General features: G+C 33.1%; 1 protein-coding gene across 1 annotated transcript in view; it reads right to left on the bottom strand.

Annotated features, from left to right (window-relative positions):
- LOC101997307 overlaps positions 1-18,453 on the bottom strand; it is a 453,400-nt gene that overhangs the window by 78,425 nt on the left and 356,522 nt on the right. The window contains exon 16 of the mRNA XM_026789039.1: positions 15,635-15,683. Within this exon, the coding sequence (XP_026644840.1) occupies positions 15,635-15,683 (49 nt within the window). The remainder of the gene's footprint in view (positions 1-15,634; positions 15,684-18,453) is intronic.

Genomic DNA, 18,453 nt, shown 5'->3' on the forward strand with positions numbered 1-18,453 from the left:
AGAGACTTGGACCTAGAGGGGCTTCCAGGTGCCTAAGGAGAGGTCCCCAGTTAGTTCCTGGGGCAGCTAAAGATAGGGAACCTGAAATGATCCTATACTATAGCCTTACTGATGAATATTTTGCATATCACCATAGAACCTTCATCTGGCGAGGGACCCACACTGGAACACTGGACTGAGCTTCCAAATTATATTTTTAAATATTTGGCATGACTAGAATGTGATTTAAAGGTAGCAATACTTTTAACTGGTGAAAAGGTCCCAATACTATTATGGTTTCTTACTTCATTAATTTTCAGTGAAATGCATTGTTAAATTTCAGGTAAACTTAATTAATAGAATATATTTTAAGTGGTCAAGTTAAAGGAATACTTTGATAGGATGTATTTATGCTGAGCTAACCTGCTCAGTTTGTATAAGTTATATATATATATACTTTCATGCCTGATCATTTGGTATTGCAAATTGGATGTTTGAGGGTCTGTGTATCCTATTAGAAAGCAAATCTTAAAAAGAAAAATGCATTGCCAGAGAAAGACAAAGGCAAATAAGAAAACTGGTTCAAGAGAAGAGAGATAATTTGGAAGAAGAGGCAAAGATTCAAAGTAAATCTTTACATAATTATTTAAGAAAGTACATCTGAAAGCAAAACAATATTTAAACAGTAACAAAAAGTATGCAATAATGAAAAAGAAACAAACAAGTACTAACAGGCAACAAGAGAAAAATTTGGGGAAAACATAAATTGACAGCTAAGCTATTGGAGGAACTTTCCGAATTGAAGAGTCATGGGGCTATATATTACTAACTGTGCAGATTTAAAGTGAATGTAATGCTTGCTCATTACTAATATAGCAGTGCTTTTTTTTCCATCTTGAGTTTTAGTTTTCTATTAATAGATTTCTTTACCTCAGTTGTTCTCAGTATGTTGGAGGATTCTTCTCCCATGGGAATAAATATCTGTCAACATCTTGAGACATGTTTCAAGTCATAGCTTTCAGATATACTATTGTCATCTACAGAGAATCCAGGAAGCTACTAATATACCCTTCTGTAGTCAGAACATATCCTATGACAAATAATATTTTGGCTTGAGAAAGTGCTCAGGTTGAGATATTCTGTTTTAGTCAAAGACTGTCGGAAAGATCAGAGGTAGAATTGCCAAGCCATGTTAAAACACTGAAAAATGGCATTTCCCATTTTATAATTATGTTAAAATACAGTCCTCTGATTCTCCTCTCTATTTTGTAAAGAGTCATCTATTTAGTAATTCATTAAATTTTATTTTAGTATTCTAGGTTGTGTGAGAAAAAATAACCTGCATATTTCTCTCACAATAATTCAGACTATGTGTAATAAATACTACAGTCACGGAATGTTTTGACTATTTGTATGTACTATCTTGGCAGTTTATTAAGAGATGAATTGAGACTCTGATGAAATATTCAAAAGCTTAGTTACTATTTTTAAGTGCAGGATTTCCTTTCAGAACATTAAAGGAATTAATTAAAAGGATTTCACTTGGGTTTAAATAGGCTATTTTGGCAAAACGTTAATTTAAAAAGCATTTTCCCAGAAAGCAGCCAGATACATTTAATTTGCAATTTAAGAATTAAAATGGACACCATTGACATCATTTGCCATACCACTAAGATTGCTACAATTCTACTTTCAATTGGCATAGTGTTTGTCTTGTGTCTTAATCCCTTTTTACTTCTACAGAACATTTGGACATTTGCCCTCTTCTACTATACAATTTCTCACTTGATATTATCCAAAAGACCAAGAATCATACTATGAAGAATCAATCTTCATAGTAAAAGAACCTTCTTTTACTATGGGCTTGGATTTTTAAGCTTAGAACATTTGCCATTATGCCATTAAATAGATGGTAGTATCTAGGTTATAACTCTGCCCCAAACAAGTAGATATTAAGTGGTATGCCTTAAACACATAGGTTAACATGCTTTAAAAATCCTTTAGTTGATATTTCCATTTTTGTCTTCCATTAATAACTGTACCATGGAGAATATAATAACAAATTATCTTCCTCAACCACTAGCATTTGTTTATTTTATTTTATTTATATTTTGTTTTTCAAGACAGGGTTTCTCTGTGTAATAGTCCCAGATTTCCTGGAATTCACTTTGTAGACCAGGATGGCCTCAAATTCATAGAGACCTACCTGCTTCTGTTTCCCTTGTGCTGGGATTAAAGAAGTGCACCAACATGGTTTGGCTAATCCTAGCATTTAATAGGTACCCAAAGGTTTTTTTTTTTTAATTTTTTCCTTAGCTTCATGTTATGTGTATGAGTGTTTTGCCTGCATATATGTATGTGCACCATGTGCTTGCCTGCTGCCCATGAAGGTCAGAAAAAGGCATCATATGGCCTGAAACAGGAATAATGGATGGTATTAAGCTACTATGTAGGTGCTGTGAACTGAACCCAAGTCCTCTGCAAGAATTGCAAGTGCTTTTAACTGCTGAGTCATCTCTATAGACCAGGCACCCAAAGTTTCTTGCATTTAGTTTACTTCTTCAAAGATTTATAGAGTCATACAACAACCAATTCCATACTTCTGCATTTTAGAAGGTTGATACAGACAGTTTGTCAGACCGAGAAAAGGGCTCACCTCAGCAGATGGCAACTAATGTTAATTTCATGTCTGTAGCCTAGTAAAGGAATGGTTATAAATGCCAAATAAGTTACAATCCATATAAAGACCTCATGAATACTAATAGTCACCAGTTTGAGGTATATAGAAATTGAGAAACTTAAATTCTACCTATCTTTCATTTTTTTAAATGTGCAAACTAAAGTTCAAAGAAGTTGAATTTTTCTTACCAAGTTAATATACTCTTTTAGGGAAAAAATGTCCTAAAATAGAGACTGGAGAGATAGCTCAGTAGTTTATAAATTACAATGGACCTTTTGATGAATGAGTTTTATTAAACAAAATAAGTTTTATACCATTTAAACATCATTTTAGCTCAAAATATTCATTTTAGTACTTTATTTTATATATAATATCTTATATTACTAGTTTTTATTACATATAAATAAATTTATCTTTATTAGACATTACTTTATATTTTATAATCAGGAAAATGATTTTTGATTTTGCTTTACAAACACAGTATCTTATTATTTCATATAGTTAGACTTACAACCAATTTCTAGGAGTTGAATCATTATGAAGATATAATAATTTACTCTACCCAATTAATCTTCAATGAAAACTCTCTCTATAGGTGAAGATACTAAGAAAAAAATCATGATATTACCAAAATGAAGACCAATACATAGAAATTAAAGACATAATAAAAGTATTAAAAATCATGTGACACAAATCACATTGCATACAAAGAATACTATGTTAATAATTGGATTTATGTGGAATAGTTTTACATCAACTTGACACAAGCTAGAGTTATCTGAAAGAAGGGAACCTCAATTGAGAAAATGCCTCCGTAACATCAGGTATGCTGGGAGGCCTTGCTGGTCAGAACTTGCAGTCTACAAAGGCTTGGCAGCTCTCTTAAAGATCAATAACATGGAGGACTCCCTCTCTACCAGCCCCAGCTGGAAGGCACTCTGTTCTCTACCTAACATTATTTGGAGGCTGTCTCTAGGCCCACATGCCTGCCTTATCTCTAGTATAACCCTTGACACAGTTCCCTGCAGATTTCCCCCTGCTGCCCACATGGTAATTGGACATTGTACCAGGAGTTCTACAATAGGACCATGCTTATAAAAATTATAACTAAGACTTGTACAAGAAGCTTTATGATGAGTGTTCCTTTTAATGAAAATTAGGTGATTCCCCAACTACTATCCCCAAACATATATGTCCTCTACACTCTAGAATAAAGTTGAGCTGTCTTACTAAGCAATCTCCCAGAAGACTATTTCTGTAGCTTTCCTAGGCCACATACAAAGCTCCCTGTGGCTGTTTCTGCCTCTTTGTCATCATGGACTGATGACCAATGGATTATGAGAAAAAGGGGACTCCACAGCTGTAGGAAATTTTTTAAATTAGTTATTTATGGGGAAGAGCCCAGTCCATTGTGGGTTGTGCTAACCCTTGTTTGGTGGCCATGGGTTCTATAAAAAAGCAGCCTGAACAAAGCAGGGGAAGCAAGCCTGCTGTGGAATATTTAACTATATAAAGGTGTATTACATTTGTTTAAAGTGCAGTTGTTTAATTATGTAAAAATGTGTTGCTGTTTCACCTTGCCTGTCTAGGCACCTGATTGGTCAAATAAAAAACTGAACAGTTGATAGCTAGGCAGCAGAAGGATAGACATGTCTGGTGGGCAGAGAGAATAAGTAGGAGGAGGAATCTAGCTTTGAGAGGAGAGGAGAGGTGGAGGAGAGAGAGAGAGAGAGAGAGAGAGAGAGAGAGAGAGAGAGAGAGGAGAACAAAGAAGAGAGATGCCCGATGTCAGCCAGGCAGCCTCTGTCATGGAGTAGGACATAAAGAATGAAAGGTAAAAAGCACCAAGGCAAAGCAGAGATGAGGAGAAATAAGTTAATTTAATTTGAAAAAAAGCTAGCCAGAAACAAGCATAATATAAGGCCAAGCATTTATAACTAATAATCTAAGTCTCTGCGTAATGATTTAGGAGCTGGTTGGTGGCCCAAAAGAAAGTCTGTTACACAACTCTGTGAGTAGCACCCCCCACCATGGCTTCTGAATCAACTGCTGCCTTCAGGTTCCTTCCCTGAAGTTTTTGAGTTTCTGTCCTGTGATTATGAATTGTGATATGGAAGCTTAATCAGAATAAACTCTTTCCTCTTCAACTTGTGTTTTGGTTATGTTTTTCATTGCAGCAACAGAAACCCTAATGAAACAGAACTTAATATTTTTGACTTGTGTATGTCAAATATTCTTCTGGATGTTTGAGACACCAGAGCTAATAAAATAAATCCCTTAATTCATGATCTTAACTTTAAATTTTTAAAGTGGAAGACATAAAGGGATGGACAAATTATATGATTTTAAGTAGTGATAAGTCATATCTTTGTGTGCAGTTGTGCAGTGCCTCTTTTTTTCAATTAAAAACAACACTAATTAAAAAAGATACATAAGGGCTGCATTGGCTAAAATAAATGGACTTTCCTCACTTGTGTCCACAAGGTAACTGGAAACATTATGAAAGGTTGGAATCCCTAGTTTTATACTGTGCCTGTCTCCTCTATTTGAGCCACTTGCTTAGTTTGGAAGATATGCATACTAATCACTCAATAAGTTCTATTTAACCTATCTCATCCCATTTCAAGGTTGAAGCCAGAGAGAAGCCTTTGTTTAAATTTGCAGTCAATTTGGATTCCAGAATCAGTAGACCCTGACAAGACAGGGCCTCTCCACCATCCCTGATCAGGAGTAGCTGGGTGTTCCTGTGACAGGTTTGATCATCCTGCTTGTTGGTGAAATGTGGACTTTGGAATTTTGTATTTGGAAAGCAGGTGAATGATTCAAGTGAGTTTAGTAAAAATCAATAAAATCAATAAAAAGAAAAAAGACTATTAGTAAGAGATTATTCTTGTGATATTTTGCTGAAGAATATTGGTGTGGGAAAATTATCTGTATTCTGTCAACCATGTATTTTAATTAAATGTTGATTGGCCAGGCAGAAAGTATAGGCAGGAAAACCAGACAGGAAGTAGAGGTGGAAAAAAAGAACAGGAGTACTCTGGGAAGCAGGAAGCTTCCGCTCCCATTCCAGCCCAGACCACCGAGAAGCAAGATATAACCTGCCCGGCTGAAAGGTACCGAGCCATGTGGCTAAACACAGATAAGAAAAATGGATTAATATAAGCTACAAGAGCTAATAAGAAGACTGAGCTAATGGGCCAATCAGTTTTATAACATAGAGATCTCTGTGTGATTTTCTTTGGGGCTTGCCGGCTGTGGGGTACTGAGTGGGACAGAAACCCCAATAAGCAGGCCCCTTCATGCTCAGAATATAGCTGCCTTCTGTCTTCATCCAAAATATCTGCTCGAGGCTAAATTGAAGAGTTTGGGGGTCAATGGCATTGGCAGAGGAAATTTCAATACAGCCTAATATTGACTGTCATGTTGTATTCGTGATCACTGTTATGGAAATCTATAATGAAAAGGAGCAAGTTGAGCAAGGAAAGATACGAAATGCACAGTTTGAGGAGAAAAGTAGCACCAAAAAGTATAATGGGAGCTTAAGTCTAATGCTCAAGGAGTTAAAAGTTTAAAGAAAATTCTAATGCTGAATTCAGGAAAAGACCCCACCCAGCTACGCTTCTGATTTGTGAAATGGAAATAAAGAAAAGCTTAAGTATTTTTTGTGACATCAATTATTTCCTTATAAAATAATTACTGGGCATCTAATAAATACATGAATGTATAAAATTCTCAATTAAAATCTACTTAAGATACAAAAGAACCAAAAATGAAATTCTATGATTAAAACCAGAGCAATACATGCAAAAAATTAACTGTCTGAGTCACCTCTACTAAAAGGAAACATTAAATATTATTTTAAGATACTTTGAAAAGAATAATTAATAATTTAAACTATCTACAAATAGTTTGCTTATGGAAGAGAACTAAAATCAAATAATTTCACCATTCAAAAAAAAGATACTACAGAAAATATTCCCATCAATGTGGATGAAAAACAAAACAAAACACAACACAACAGTAGCAACAAACCTTTCTCTATACTTCTCATACCTCGATGATATCATACTTCAAGAGATAAACACCAGGATTCACATTTATCACTTCACTTCACACTTAATGCCAATTATTATTTTTTTTTGGTCTCTTTGTAGTTTTGAAGCCTGTCCTGGAACTAGCTCTTGTAGACCAATCTGGACCCAAATTCACAGAGATCTGCCTGCCTCTGCCTCCTGAGTGCTGGGATTAAAGTTTACTTCTACCTATGCTGATAACTGAGTATTCCCAACATCTGAACTCAAAACTCTTCTGAAAACATTTTACTAACTCTCATTCTTTTATAGCATAATTTAAAATTCCATTTAAATGTAGATACTAATAAAAATCTCTTATAATTTAGACTTTTCCTTAGTATATTTTCACAAATGATAAAAATAATGTTGAGAATTATTTTAATAAAAGTGAGGATGATTGATTATACTCTGTCTTTGTAGTAACCATTTTGCTAAAGACTATTTGCTTGCTATAACCTACTTTCTTTACCATCCATGTGTTAAAAAGATTTAAAAATTTCACTGCCTTCATAAAATAGCTTTTTTTGTTATACAACACATTTTGGATAAAATATCCAATGTTTAATGAAGAAATACTTATTTTGAATATTCCAAATGGAATTTCATTTTGAATGTACCTCTCCTTTAAATCCAAACCCTGGAGGGCAAAACCAATAAAATTTTAGACTGAAAAAGAATAAAAAAATATTTTCTGGGTCTAACTAACTTTATTACTATGTGGCTAATGATATTTAAGATGTTAAGATATAGCAAAATAAAGGTTGTGACATATTCAAATTTGTGCCTACCTTACAATAACATTGACTTTCTCAAATCTTTTTACAAACACACAAAAATTCTGAGTTGACTCTCTTGATATCTAGATTATACAAAATCATCAGCCTCTAATTTCAACAATGTTCCTGGTGTTTAATCAAAATTAACTAAATAATAGAGCACTGTGTTAGCAGGTTATGGACTCTTAAGGAGTTAGAGTCATGATGAAGTAAAGTGGGAGTGTCATATATCAATCTGTTGATTTCATTGGTTAAGCATTAAAGAAACTGCTTGGCCTCATAGGTTAAAACATAGGTGGGAGGAGTAAACAGAGCAGAAGGCTGGGAGGAAGAGGAAGTGAGCTCAGAGAGACGCCATGCCCCGCTCCCGGGCAGACACACGCGATGAATCTCCCACCCAGGATGGACTTAGGCTAGAATCTTCCGGGTAAGACCGGTGCTCACAGATTATTAGAGATGGGTTGATCGGGATATCAGAATTAGCCAGTAAGGGCTAGAGCTAAAGGGCCAAGCAGTGTTTAAATGAATACAATTTGTGTGTTGTTATTTCGGGGCATAAGCTAGCAGGCGGCCGGGGTGCTGGGGACACAGCCCCACCACTCTTATTACTACAATGAAGGAAGTACACCACTTAAGACAGGCTTTGAGTTTTCATAGACTGGCCCCATGATTAGTTCTCTCTCTACTTCTCTAACATAAAATGTGGTAAATTGGCCTTAAACTTTTGCTGCCATATTTTCTCCATCATTATGTATTATATTCTTTATGGGGGCTATAAAGCAATAAAACTCTTGCTTCACTAACTTGTCTTCTATTGGAGTATTCTATCATAGGCACAAAAATATAGCTAGTACTGAATTGGTAAGAATAAATGGAACCGTTGCTGTGATAAAATGGCCATGAGCCTTTATGCCTTTAGAATACTTTGTGAAGAATTTGAAACTTTAACCCTGAAAATTGGGAAGAGCTTAGTGGGCCATTATTTTGAGAGTTTGGAAGTCAGTAATGTTGTGGGAAATGAGATGGTGCAGGCCCACCAATCCTATGTGGGTTCAGAGGGATACAAGGATTCTATTCAGGAGGCTATTTGTACATTTTATGAAATAATCCGACTACATCCTGACAGTGTTCTGAAAAATTACATAAGGTTTAGTTAAAAAGTAATGACCTGATATATTTGTTGGAAGAATTTTCAATTCACATAAAATTGATTCTGTGGTATGGTTATTACCAGTAACTATTATGCAGGTCTGTAATGAAAAAGAACAATAAGTAGGGCAGAAATAAATAAATAAAAAGTGTGCAAAATGAAAAGGAGCACCAAGAAGTTTTAGACTGCAGCCAAGTCCTGTGCTAAAATAGAAAATGTAATTGTCTCAGGGCAAAAACTCCACTCCACTCAGGCTGCAGCAGTATGGAAGAGGAGAGATAAAGAAGTTTTTTGGTCATAGAAAGATGTAGTACGGAGGGCCTTGGACTTGCCACAAGGCAGGGTACCTTGCCCTCTCTTAGCACTGGAGAAAGAAGGGGTGGAAAGGTGTAGGGAGGGAGTAGGAGGAGGGGAGTGAGTGGGAATTTGTGTTGTTATTTTTTAAAGTAATAATAATAATAATAATAATAATAATAATAATAAGATAGGAACTGCTCAGAAAGTGTTCACTATCTTTTGTGTATGGTGACTGTGGCCCAAGTGGGGCAAATTTCATCCACATCTGGTAGCGTAACTTTTCAGTATCATGACACTATTTTTAGAGGAATAACAGTATTAAAGGGTATCATAGTTTATATTTCTATAATTTCAGAAAGCTGTTAACTTCCAACAAATGTATGGCAGGGATACAGATCCCACAAGAAGGCTTTGAAAGTTGAAGCTATGAAGCTATAAAAAGTGAGGGCTGTGTTTTGGTGAAGAACCCAAGAGATCTGCTAAGGAAGACTGAACATAAAAATTGGAAACATCCCAAGAAAGAAATGTAAGTTGTGGACAGCAGAACTGGGAAGACAGAGCCATACAACCTCTTTGAAACTAAGGTCCCAGTTACTTCACATACATCTACAGGATTTGGTCTTTCTACTGTTGGGATTTTGTTTACGTTTGATCCAATATTCCTCACGGTACCCCTAATCCTCTCTTTTTTAAAATGGGAATATATACTCTGTGCAACTCATAATGGAAGTTTGTAACATTTTAAAATAGGGGTCAGTTAAGATAGTTCCTTGATTCTTAGAAAATACTTTGGTTTTTGGACTTTTGAATAGTATTGGGACTATTACAGGCTATGGAGTCTATGAAATTTGACAAAATACTTTTTGCATCATGAGATGGCCATAGACCTTTAAAAGCCATGGCAACACATGGTGATTTGAATGAGAAATGTCCTCCATATGCTCATATATTTGAATACTTGGTCCTCAGTTGGTGTGGCTATTTGGGAAAACTTTAAGAGGTAGATATTTATAGGAGGACATATATTACTGGGGGTGGACTTTATGTTTTTATAACTTGGGTACAATTCTTGTTCTACCCCACTCCCTTCCTCTCCCTCTTCTTCCTCTTTCTCTATCTGCTTCCTATGTGTGGATAAAATGTTATCCTAGCCTCATGTTTCTGCTGTCATGTCTTTCCCACCATAATATCCCCCTAAAAATGTAGCCAAAATAAACTCTTTCTTATCTAACTTGCTTTTTTCAGGGCATTTTATCACAGCAAAAGAAATATAATATACTAAGAGATAATAACATAATTCACTATGCCTCCTAATTAAATAAGTTTTTAAGGTATTTCATTGTTATCCAGGTTTAGAAAATTATTCAACAGTATTATATTTTTTCCGATGAAAACTAGATGGGTAATATTACAAAATAACTTGCATTAAAGTCCCATTTCCCTTTCTGTTTATAAAGTTTAAAATGATATTTCTTAATTACTATAAACAATTTTAAAATATTCTTGATTTCTAACAAGTCTGGCCTGCTGTTTCTATCCCAATAATTAATCACATTGATAAATGGATAAATGAAAAAAGAAGTTAAACATGTTATCTGATAGCATCTCAGATCAATCGCTGGACTCTCTAAACTTACTATTACATACATATTTTATTTTTCCAAGTATATTTGGAAAATTTATTGATTTCAACTGTCTTTTTTCTGTAACCACAAAATATTCATAATTTCATTTATATGTTGGAATATATTATTTAGAGTGAGATTTGCCATATTCAAATTCAAATTTGAATATGAGAAAATTTTATAAAATTTTATAGGAAAGTGGGGAAATCAGGTCTATAAGTCTCAGATACCCTTACTTGAGAGTCAACAATTTTCTCCATTATTAATCATAGCCTAAAATGTAAGCGGAAGCCAATGAAATATATTATTAATATTTGGAAATTATTTTGAAATTCTTGAAATTAAAAATTATATTGAAACTCTTGAAATTAATCCCCATTAAAATATATACTTTAAGTAAAATATAGATTTTTAAAAAGATATTTTAAGTATAGTACTTCCTATTTAAGACTTCATTTAACTTGATTTTTTATTTGTGGGTGATATAAATGACTTACTATGCGCATAAAATCTAAACTTAGGAAAAAGGAAATCCACTGATTTTTAAATGTCATCAGGATGGAACAAACTGCCTGAATAGTCTATTAATCTGAATATTTCAAATTGTGTTAGATATACAATAGTGATGGTTGTTGATATAAGCTACCAGTACAGTGACTTCATTACAAAAACTGAGAAATGAAATGTATGTGCAGGCACGTGTGCACGTGTGTATACTAGAGTATCAGATCAAAATCCATTTATCTATATCAATAGTTTTCAATCTGTATGTCATGAATCCCATATGGACCACACATCAGAAATACTGAATATCATTATTTACTTTATGATTCAAATAAGTAGCAAAATTACATTTGTGAAGTAGTAATGAAAGAATTTTATGGTTGGGGATCACCACAACATGAGGGCCTATATTTAAAGGATCACAGAGTTAGGAAGTTTGAGAACCACTGGACCAACACAATCAAGATACAGAAGAGAGCTGTCAATACAAGGCTCTTCTCTAATTGCTTTTCTGTAGTCAAATCTAATCAATCTGATTTCTGTTCAGTTATCTCCCTATTCCACACTAATGTATCTTACATTTCTATAATGTTATCTGCTTGAGAATATTACATAAATGTATTATCTGTTATTTAAACTTTGGACATTTAGCACAATTCTCTTGATATTTATTTGAAATGTTATGAGCACCAAAACGTATGGATTGCTTTATGCTTTCTTAATCATGAATAAAGCATCTGTTAATATTAGTAGCATAAGTTTTAGTGTGTATTTATATTTTAATTTCTTTTGGATAAAGGCCCAATGCTGCTGGGTCTTATGGCAATTGGCCATTTAGTTTGCAAGGCTACTAATATCTTTTCTATAGTACTAATTTTTTCATTAGATTATGAATTTGCTTGTCTAATTTTAATAATGCTTTATATAATATTCTATATCATTGTCCTATGTAACATCTGTGTATTGTGATTATTTTCTTCAGATATGTCTTAAATTTTCTTCCTTAACAAACCATATTCTATAATGTTAACAAATACAGTTTATTAAATGTGTGTATTGTTTTTTACATGTAAAATTTAAGAAATTTTTTCCTAGTTCTACAAACCGATTACTTTCTCTTAAGAATCATTTTCTAAAAGTTTTATGTTTTACATTAAGAACTTTGGCACATTTTGAGTTACATTTATATAACATTATATAAGGGGTGAGGTTTAAGTCAAGGTCTGTATTTTGGGGCTTTAATTTAATTAATATTTTCAATTAATTTTGCTAAATATTTTCAATTACTCCAGCACCATTTGTTGAAAGACTGCATTTTTTATCCAATATCTCTTAAATGTATATGGATCAATTTAAGTATTTTTTTTCACCTTATCACATTTAATTTAACTATTGTGTATATTTGTATGTGTGTGTTCAGGTACATGCATATTACTGCACATGAGTGAAGAAGTTGAGGGATTTGACTGTCTTCTACCATATGGGGCCCAGGAATTGAACTCATGTCAATAGGTATGGCAACAGGCACCTTTACCTTATGAGCCGCATCACTGGCCCTGAATTTCCTTTTTTTAGTTATTTATGTGTAAGATAATGTAAGATTAATGCAATGAAATCTTGCTTTATATAGCTATGCAAATTATCTTGAAGAATGGAAAGCTAGTTCTCCTAATTTGTTCCTTTTAAATTCAAAATTTATGACAGCACTTACAAGACCTATACAAGCTCAAACCAGAAAATTTCTAACATAGAGAAAGATGATGAACACCAGTCCTACCCCTACCTAAGCAGCTACTGGAAATTGCTAGCTACTGTGTGAGGGAGAGTCAGTTCGCTTTAAGGGTGTGGCCACTGGTTGATTGACCAAGCTCTAGTGGAAAGTCACTTATCAAAGATGGGCATCACCAATCATCATTGATGGTTTTTTAAAAGATGACATAATGTTGAGTATGTAGGGAAAGAGAAGGGAAAGGCAGAAGAAATGAGATGGTGCTGTATGGAAAAGGAGTTGTCAGGGAAGGTGAATATGATCAAAAAATGTTCTTTAAAATTCTTAAATATGAATAAGAATTGAGATAAAATGATTTGGTTATTGAAATTCTTCTGTTTTCCTATATATTCTAGAGCAATATTTGAAGCATAATTAATAAAAACTCAGGGAGAGAAATTGTCATTCTACCTGCAGATCTGAAAAGCAAAGCAACTAGCCATTGGTTTTTACCTTGACCTCAGTCCAAAATGGCTATCCTGCCTCCAGGAATCTCAAAATGAGACTGTGAATGAGAACTTCCCCCCTATTTAAAAATGCTCTCTAGGGTTGGGATTAAAGATATGAACCACTGAGATTAAAGGCATGAACCACTGGGATTAAAGGCATGCACTACCCGGTTTCTATGGCAACTACTTTGGCTATTAGAACCAAAGACTTACCACTGTCTGGTCTGTAATGCTGACCAGTGGGGCTGTTTTATTCTCTGATATTCAGGCAAGCTTTGTTTATTAAAATACAAATGAAATTTGGTAACTCTATAAATACCAAAATTTATGGTATATATATTATATGAAATCTGAATATCAATTTTAGAACAATTTATATCATCTGTTAATTTTTGTAATCTACAAATACTATATTAATATCCTATTTAGATCTTTTATTATTCACTGTTTTCTAACTTTTACCATTCAAACGCTTTGCATGTTATGATAGACTGACAAGGAGAGACTTTATTTTTTTTTAATCTTAATGGAAAAATATTCAGTCCCTCACCACTTAATATAGTTTTGTTTCATAGTTTTGTACACTTGATTAAATATATGCATGATTGTGTATTAATCAATTTTCAAATATTAGGCTATTTTTGCATCCCTAGAGTAAATTTCACTAGATCGTGAAGCATTTTTATTCCATGGTTTTCAATTTGCTAAATATTGTATCAAATAGATTCCCCTGTATTTGCTAGATTATTGGTCTGCATTTTAGTGATACTTTTGTGCATTCCTTGGCATGATTTAGTATCACTGTAATGCTAGATTCAAAGAATAAATGAAAAAGTACTTTTTCCTATTCTATTTTCTAAAAGACACTGTTTTTAATTGTTGATAATCCTCCTTTAGACATTTGGTTTGAACATTCCAGTTAAACAATGGGATTAAAGGTTATTTTTGTAAGATTTTAAATTATAAGACTTTTTAAAGTAAGTATAAGACTATTAAATTGAATTCAGTGGTATATTTTGAGGTTTTAGCCCACTTTACTTGAGTTGTCAGATTATATATTATTTTATTATATATAAAGTTGTTGGAAATAATATGAAAACTTCCAGGTTTCATATTAATTCTGAGTTTTCAGATTAGTGCAATAAAATTTTCAAGTAGCTATATTGTAAGTAATATCCAGTGACTTAAGATAAAACTAGAACATATTCATTATTTTTAAAAAGTACCTATATCCTTACTAAAACTCAAAACTCTTATTTAAAATATTCTTGGAAGGAAGAAATTGGATTAGATGTTATTTGAAGGAAATTGTGTCCTGTACAACTTACCTAATAAAATTCAAATTCCTGCATTCCTTATCACAAGCTTTGTTTTCACTGAGTGAGAACAAGGAATGTGTAGGGCATAGGATCTGTTTTGTTCAAGTGAGGCAAATTAAAAATTCTGTCATGGCTGAGGGCAATGTTCAGTAGATTTATTAGCATGCACAAAGCTCTATGCTTAATCTCCAGTACTGAAAATAAAACCTCCACATTCAAACAAAAAATAAGTAATCAACAAATAAATGAATAACCAAATGTAATTATGTCCTGTGACAGGTCATGGTAAGAGAAAACAGAAATTACCATAAGATGTAATAACAATAATGGTCATTAAAATGAAGTATTTCTATCAAATGCTGATAAAAAACTAACAAAAAAGATATTTTTTCTTTCAGTTAACAAATTTATACTAGTCCATTAAATGTGACACAAAAGTCATTATTTTTTTAATTTTTTGGTTTGAACACATTTCAATAATTTTTTATTTCACAACGGTAACAAGCATTCCACAGTTACCGTTGTCCTAGTAATTGTATTAAGAGATGGTTCAGGTATAAAAGTAAACTTAGATCTTTGTCTAGCCATGCATTATGACTCTAAGATTTATCTTTAGCATTAATTTTCTCCTTAGGAAATTAAGAGAAAATATAACTGAATCACTGTATTTTCAGAGCTTATGATATATATATTTTCATGAATATTCATTTTCATAGGGAATTTTTATTTTTAAATTATAAAGGTATTAAAAGGGCAAAGTTAAATATTATGCAAAATAGTCAATATAGGTGTATGAGCTGAAAAGAGTAAAACTGTGTTTCTTTCACTCTTGCTCATTGATCTTCCAAAATTATTTAATATATGTATGTGATGATATTTTATACATAGATATAAATAGTATCCATCAAACAGAGAGGATAAAATGAATCTTTATGATGACATGGAAGGATGATTTCAATGTTAGTAACAAATGTCACTTTGAAACAGCACAGATCATTGTAAAAATTTTACCATTATAATTGAGGATCCACTTTCATTTTGATCTTCATCACAAGTAGACCTAAAAGCAAGAAAAAGGCAAGATTTAAAATCATACTAAAAGAAATCCAGAAAAAGGCAAGAAAATATTAAATATAAGTTTAAAAGTGAACAGTCTCAAGGTTTCAAAGTTGGAAACATCTAACACTTTGTTTCCTCCAAAATGTTTAAGTGTCAATAGAAAAATGTTATAAAGTATTTACAAGACAGGTCAATCTTTTCAGACAATCCTAGAAATATATTTCTTGTCAATTTATAATTAAAAAATTTTAAAAATTAGAAATTCCAGTGTTTTGATAAGTTAGTATATATTTATACATGTACGTATAAACATATATGTACATATATGTATAAACATACATAAAAATAAACCATTATACTGTTTATATAAGATTGAAATATCTTATAATTCTGTAAACACAAATATTTATTTAAATTGATTTTACACAAAAAAATCAAAGTAATATATATGGAATCTACAGTAAAATTACTAATATATGCATTTCAACTTATCTAAGATGACTTATAATAAATCAAAGTTTATATATTATATATGAATAAAATGAATCAAGTAATGAACTACTAAAAATGAAGCAATTTCAAAAAAATTAGAAATGACTACAAAACTGCATATCAATCACTGTAGATATTTTATATTATTTCACAAAAATGTTTAATCACCAGCCTGCAATTAGATAATAGTATTTACCAAGAATTTCCTGATATTTGAAAAAGTAACAACATTGTTACTTGCATCTAAAAGTGTTTCTAAAGAGTATTTGTTGCAGTGCTACCTATAATCAGGCATAACATATCTGGCTTTTTTAAAGAAAATGGCTCCCAAAGAAAGTGGTAATATTAGGACATGTGGCCTTAGAGTAAGTGTGGTCTTCTTGGAGGAAGTGTGTTAGATCACTTCCTGCGTGCCTATCAAGATGTAGAACTATCTATTCCAGTGCCATGTTTTTGTTCACACTGCCATGTCAAACCACGATGATAATGGACTAAATCTCTGAAAATGTAAGCCACCCCAATTACATGTTTTATTCCAGGATAAAAACAAATTTAAACAATATGTAGCTACAAACCAAGCCTTACAGAAGATAATAGAAGGAAAATCGCAACACAAGGAACCCAACAACACCCATAATAACTCAGATATCTAACAACCCTCCACCAGCACTACTCAAAGAAGGGAAACACACAAACTCTACCACCAAAAAAATAGAAAATAACCGGAGTAAATAACCACTGGTCATTAATATCACTTAATATCAATGGAATCAATTCACCTATAAAAAGGCACAGGTTAAGAGAATGGATTCGAAAATAGGATTCAAAATTCTGCTGTTTACAATAAACACACCTCAACCACAAAGACAGACATTTACTCAGAATAAAGGGTTGGGAAAAGGTTTTTCAGTCAAAAGGACCTAAGAAACAAGCGGGTATGGCTATACTAATAGCTAAGAAAATTGACTTCAAACTAAAATCAATCAGAAGAGATGGAGATGGACACTTTATACTCATAAAAGGAACAATTCGTCAGGATGAAGTCTCAATCCTGAATATCTATGCCCCTAATATAAAAGCACTCATATATGTAAAAGAAGCCTTACTAGAACACAAAGGCACACATCAAACCCCACACACTAATAGTAGGAGACTTCAACACTTCTCTCTCACCAATGGACAGGTCAACCAGACAGAAACCTAACAGAGAAATAAGAGAACAGATGTAATGAATCAAATGGATTAAAGAGACATCTATAGAACAGTCTACCCAAATAGGAAAGAATATACCTTCTTCTCAGCATCTCATGGAACCTTCTCAAAAATTGATCACATACTTGGTAACAAAGCAAACATCCACAGACACAAAACAATTTTAGTAACCACCTCTATCTTATCGGATCACCATGGAAGAACGTTAAAATTTAACAATAATTCTACCCCCAGAAAGCCTACAAACTCACAGAAACTGAACAGTAAACTACTGAACCACCCCTGGGTCAGGGAAGAAATAGGAATGAAATTAATGTCTTCCTTGAATTAAACGAAAATAAAGACACAACATACCCAAACCTATGGGACACTATGAAAGCAGTGCTAAGAGGAAAGTTCAGAGCACTAAGTGCCCACATTTAAAAAAAAAAAAAAGACGCAGAAAGCTCACATTAGAGACTTAACAGTACACCAGATAACTCCAGAAAAAAAAGAATCAGTCTCACCCAGGAGGTCTAGAAGACTGGAAATAATCAAACTGAGGGCTGAAATCAAAATAGTAACACAGAAAACAATCCGAAGAATCAATGAAACAAAGAGCTGGATCTTTGAGAAAGTCAACAAGACTGACAAACCCCTCATCAAACTAATCAAAAGGCAGAGAGAGAACACACAAATCAACAAGATCAGAAATGAAAAGGGGACATAGCAAAAGACACTGAGGAAATTCACAGAATCATTAGGTCTTACTACAAAAGCCTATATGCCACAAAGTTGGAAAATGTAAAAGAAATGGACTTGTTTTTAGATAAATACCATATACCAAAATTAAATCAAGACCAGGTGAACAATTTAAATAGATCTATAAGTCCTGAGGAAATAGAAGCTGTCATAAAAAACCTCCTAACCAAGAAAATCCCAGGACCAGATGGTTTTAATGCAGAATTTTACCAGAACTTCCAAGAAGATCTGATACCTATACTCCTTAATGTGTTTCACATAATAGAAACAGAAGAATCATTGCCAAACTCTTCTTATGAAGCTAAAGTTACCCTGATACCAAAACC

Source organism: Microtus ochrogaster, unplaced genomic scaffold (assembly GCF_000317375.1).
Source record: "Microtus ochrogaster isolate Prairie Vole_2 unplaced genomic scaffold, MicOch1.0 UNK13, whole genome shotgun sequence".
Classification (NCBI taxonomy): Eukaryota; Metazoa; Chordata; class Mammalia; order Rodentia; family Cricetidae; genus Microtus; species Microtus ochrogaster.